The sequence below is a fragment of the Verticillium alfalfae genome, genomic scaffold (assembly GCF_000150825.1).
Source record: "Verticillium alfalfae VaMs.102 supercont1.1 genomic scaffold, whole genome shotgun sequence".
Taxonomy (NCBI): Eukaryota; Fungi; Ascomycota; class Sordariomycetes; order Glomerellales; family Plectosphaerellaceae; genus Verticillium; species Verticillium alfalfae.
Window position 1 is genome coordinate 3,662,424 of NW_003315038.1, and position 3,633 is coordinate 3,666,056.

General features: G+C 53.8%; 2 protein-coding genes across 2 annotated transcripts in view; both read right to left on the minus strand.

The window, feature by feature from the left end:
* VDBG_01102 (predicted protein) overlaps positions 1–2,071 on the minus strand; it is a gene marked incomplete at both ends in the record, with an annotated part of 2,907 nt that extends 836 nt beyond the window's left edge. The window contains 2 exons of the mRNA XM_003009373.1: positions 55–1,611; positions 1,694–2,071. Of these exons, the coding sequence (XP_003009419.1) occupies positions 55–1,611; positions 1,694–2,071 (1,935 nt within the window). The remainder of the gene's footprint in view (positions 1–54; positions 1,612–1,693) is intronic.
* A 575-nt stretch (positions 2,072–2,646) lies between these two features.
* Positions 2,647–3,633, minus strand: part of VDBG_01103 (conserved hypothetical protein) — a gene marked incomplete at both ends in the record, with an annotated part of 1,709 nt that continues 722 nt past the window's right edge. The window contains 2 exons of the mRNA XM_003009374.1: positions 2,647–2,769; positions 3,221–3,567. Of these exons, the coding sequence (XP_003009420.1) occupies positions 2,647–2,769; positions 3,221–3,567 (470 nt within the window). The remainder of the gene's footprint in view (positions 2,770–3,220; positions 3,568–3,633) is intronic.

Sequence of the window (3,633 nt, forward strand, 5' to 3'; positions counted from 1 at the left end):
TTCCCTCGACGCGTGGGGCTCTTCTTTGAGCTGCCTTTGTGTCTCTTCGATAACCCGGCGCTTCTCCTTGAAAAAGTCAGCCGACCGCTCTACGAAGGAGGAAAACCGGCTCTCCTGAAACTCCTCAAATTCTGTCATCCTCTTCTCCGCTTCCGCAGCCTGGTCATCGAAGCGCTGCTTGAGGAGCTCGTACCGGTCGTTTGAGACGCTGAGCTCACGGTTGGCAAGTCGCAGCTGTTTGGTGAGCTGCTCGATGAGGAGTTGCGTGCGGCTGGTCTCTGCGCCGTCGCCAGCAGCACAAGGGTCCGGGACACGGCCGCCGAGCTGGGCGTTCTCTTTGAGGGCACTGAGAAGCGACCGGACCAACTGCGCCGTGAGCGCGTCTTCGCTGCGGCCGTCGACGCCGAAGAGAGTCTGATCTAGGTGGCGCGTGTAGGCATCAAACTGAGCCTGCTTCTGAGCAAGCGCAGCAGCATGCTCAACATGGGCGGCGCGAAGAGCATTCTCCGTTGTCTTGAGAATCTCAGTCAGGGCGGCAATCTCTTTAGTGGCTGCCAGGTCGCGGGCCTGGGTGCCGAGAATGTACTGACGAAGTAGGGCATTCGACATGCCGCTTGGCTTAAGTTCGGGGGGAGTCTTGGGGGCCGCGAAGAGACGGTTGAGACTCTCTCTACTCGGGAACACAACGGGCCCAGGGAAAGGGGCGCCAGACGCTTTGGCAGGTTCGCGCTTCCTTTCGGGCATTGACATATGCTGGTTAGCCGTGGCGTTAGGCTCAAACACACTGGCCTTTGCAGCAGCATCGCGCACAGCGCCTCGGGCAATGTTCTGTTCCGCATTCAAGATGGGTTGCATCAATAAGTCACTTGACTTTCTGGTTTTTGCAGGCACAGCACCATCCACGTCAGCAGAAGGGCCTGCGCGACGGAACATGGCTGCCCACACTTCGTTTTGCGAGTTGCGAGCTCTGGCGAAGATGTCTTCGATGCTGCGAGGATGGTGTTCCTTCTGAGGCTGCCCGACAGACTTTTCCGAGATGCTGTTTTGCTTCGAGTCCGTGCCCTTGGGCTTCGCAGAAGCATGAATCGTAGGCAATATCTTGGAAGTGGCGGCATGGCGGAGAACCGCCTTAGGAGTTGCGTCGTATACATCATCGTCGCTGGTGCACCGCTCCACCGTTGCGTCACAAACGTCAGGGAGCCAATAGTCCTTCTCGGTGTCAACCGTCACCTTTGCAGGTTGCTTGGAGCCGCGTCGCAAGGCTATGGGTCGAACGGAGTGACTTGGCGAGGAACGCATCAACTTGATATCAGCCGGTGTCCTGTATTCAATTAGGGGCTCTGGCTCTGGCTGAGAATTGCCGACAGAGTTCTTCAAGACTGTGTTCGTGTTGCTCACCCGAGGCTTGAGGTTGCTTGGAAGGGCAGGATACATCGGGTTTCCATAGTACCCGATCACTCCAAGATACTCGTCAATTTCGGCCTGTTGCCATGGCGAAAGGACTGGGAGGCCGGCACTAGTCAGAGGTCCAGGAGAAGAGTGAGTAGGATCACCAGCAATACTACCGCGTCTAGGCTGACAGGGGTTCTCGTCCCAGACATGCTGGGCAGGCTGTGACCCATCATCAGCAGGCTGATCCTTTGCTTGAGGCTCGGGCTGCACTTGCAGAGCGTCCCCCATTCCGAAGGCGCACGTCATCGGAGCGCTGGATGGGCGGCATAGTACTAGGGACATGGGCTTCGGGTTCGAAGCGCCGAGGTCCAGCCTCGGCAGAAGAGTGATGTACAGGAGGCATGCCTCCAGCGGAGGACTGGATCATGCGTGCTGGCAGAAGAGAAGGCATCGAAGGGAGCGTCATGTTGCCCTGCACTTGAAAGACCTGACAGCCTTGGAAATGATGCTGCGGGCTCATACCAGACGGGTGGAAAGAGCGGTTCTGCGGACCGATACCGTCGATCAAGGGCTGAAGAGATTCTTGGGGAGGGTACTGGGGGTACTGCACGGGGCACTCGAGGTATTGAGCCTGGTTGTCGAAGGCAGACCAGCTGCTTTGGTTAAGGTTGCTTGCCATGGCTGGAGAGTGAGTGATAATTGTAATGAGTAGGTGGAAAGAGTCGAACATGGAATGATAAAGGAAGAGAGGCAAGATACTACGGGTGGCTCCAATGAAGCATATTTATGCTGTTGGTTGATCCCTCCGAGGCGCGAATGTGCAGCAGACGTCGATTCGCTAAGTGGAATCAATGCTTCTGAATCCGCAGAATGCGTTTGCGGGCAACTTTGTCCGGGAAGAAGAACGACCCACTGGCTTGACATTGAGTAATGTGCAGACGTGTCCCATTTCAAGCGATCCTTTCGAGCTGAAGCTTGAGCAATGCCATATTTCAGGGGCAGCTCTAGCTTGTAGAATCAATGATTCTGTGAGACCATAACTTTGTTGTCAATGAAGTAGTACACGGGCCAAGACCGTGAAGGACCAATGCACACGAGGTAGTGTATGAGTTTAGGTCAGTTGATAGGTTTATCAACGACGTTGTCAAGCGGACCATGTTCGTCCATCTTAGCGAGTTTAAAGAAAAAGTGCAGACCAGACAGTAGGTCCATGTGCCTCAGTGCTGCGCAATCGTATTTCCTTGTAAGAAGTATTCAGTGGTCGCCAAAAGCCATTGGCCTAAACCTCGAGGGCAGGAGATGTTGAAAGGAAGTGGCCCAAGTCATGACAAAGAGATCGAAACCATATAGCACGAAATACAAACCTATTGTCGGTCGCTGTGTGTCGTGTATTATGTAGCGTTGTTGTTAAGCAGCTTTTCTATTCTTTGTTCCGCTTATGAGGAGCATGGGGACCCCGTATACCTTTCTGCGTAGGTACGTAGATGAGATCAGGTCTTTGTACTTGTATGCCAATAGTTGATGCTGCTATTGAAGACAACTGGGCAGCGGATTCTGCAAAAAGATTCGGCCAGATGTTGCTGCAGGTGCTGAGTGAGGGAGAGATCCTAGATCATTGATTGTTGAAGGAACATCTACTCTTGTTATCATCTAGTTGGCTTCGTATCTCATCATGGCATTGTCGATGAAGATCATTTGTTAATGATATCGGTCCAGTCCTGGTTCTTAATCCATTCTTCAAGACTTGTCATCGGGCAATCGATGCCAGTCTGCTCATGTCAGTCAGTACACGTCCATGAGAACACTTCACCTCGCCTACAGAACTTACCTTTCTAATATCCTCCGCCCGCAGCAGATCCATGCCGCCATCATAGCCGGGATCGGTGGTGTATTCGAACATCAATGCAACCTCGATGCCGGTAGCCTCTTCTCCTGTAGCAGCCACCATTTCATCGAACGTGACCTGGTTGTAAGCGACGGGTTGACCAGTCAGCTTCCCCCAAGATTGGATCCACTCGGTCCAGCTGCACGTGGTTCCCTCGGCCATGTAGGCCTTGCCAGGCGGCATCTGAGACACGGCAAAGGTGAAGGACCCCATGTCGGCAACCGGGTCAAAGTGAGGGACCATACGGTCAGGCGCCGTGGTGAAGGACATTTGGAACGTGCCATCGGGCGCTGCAAAAAAAAACAATTAGCACGCACGAGGAATGGCAAATCAATGACTGAAATGACTGAGGTCGG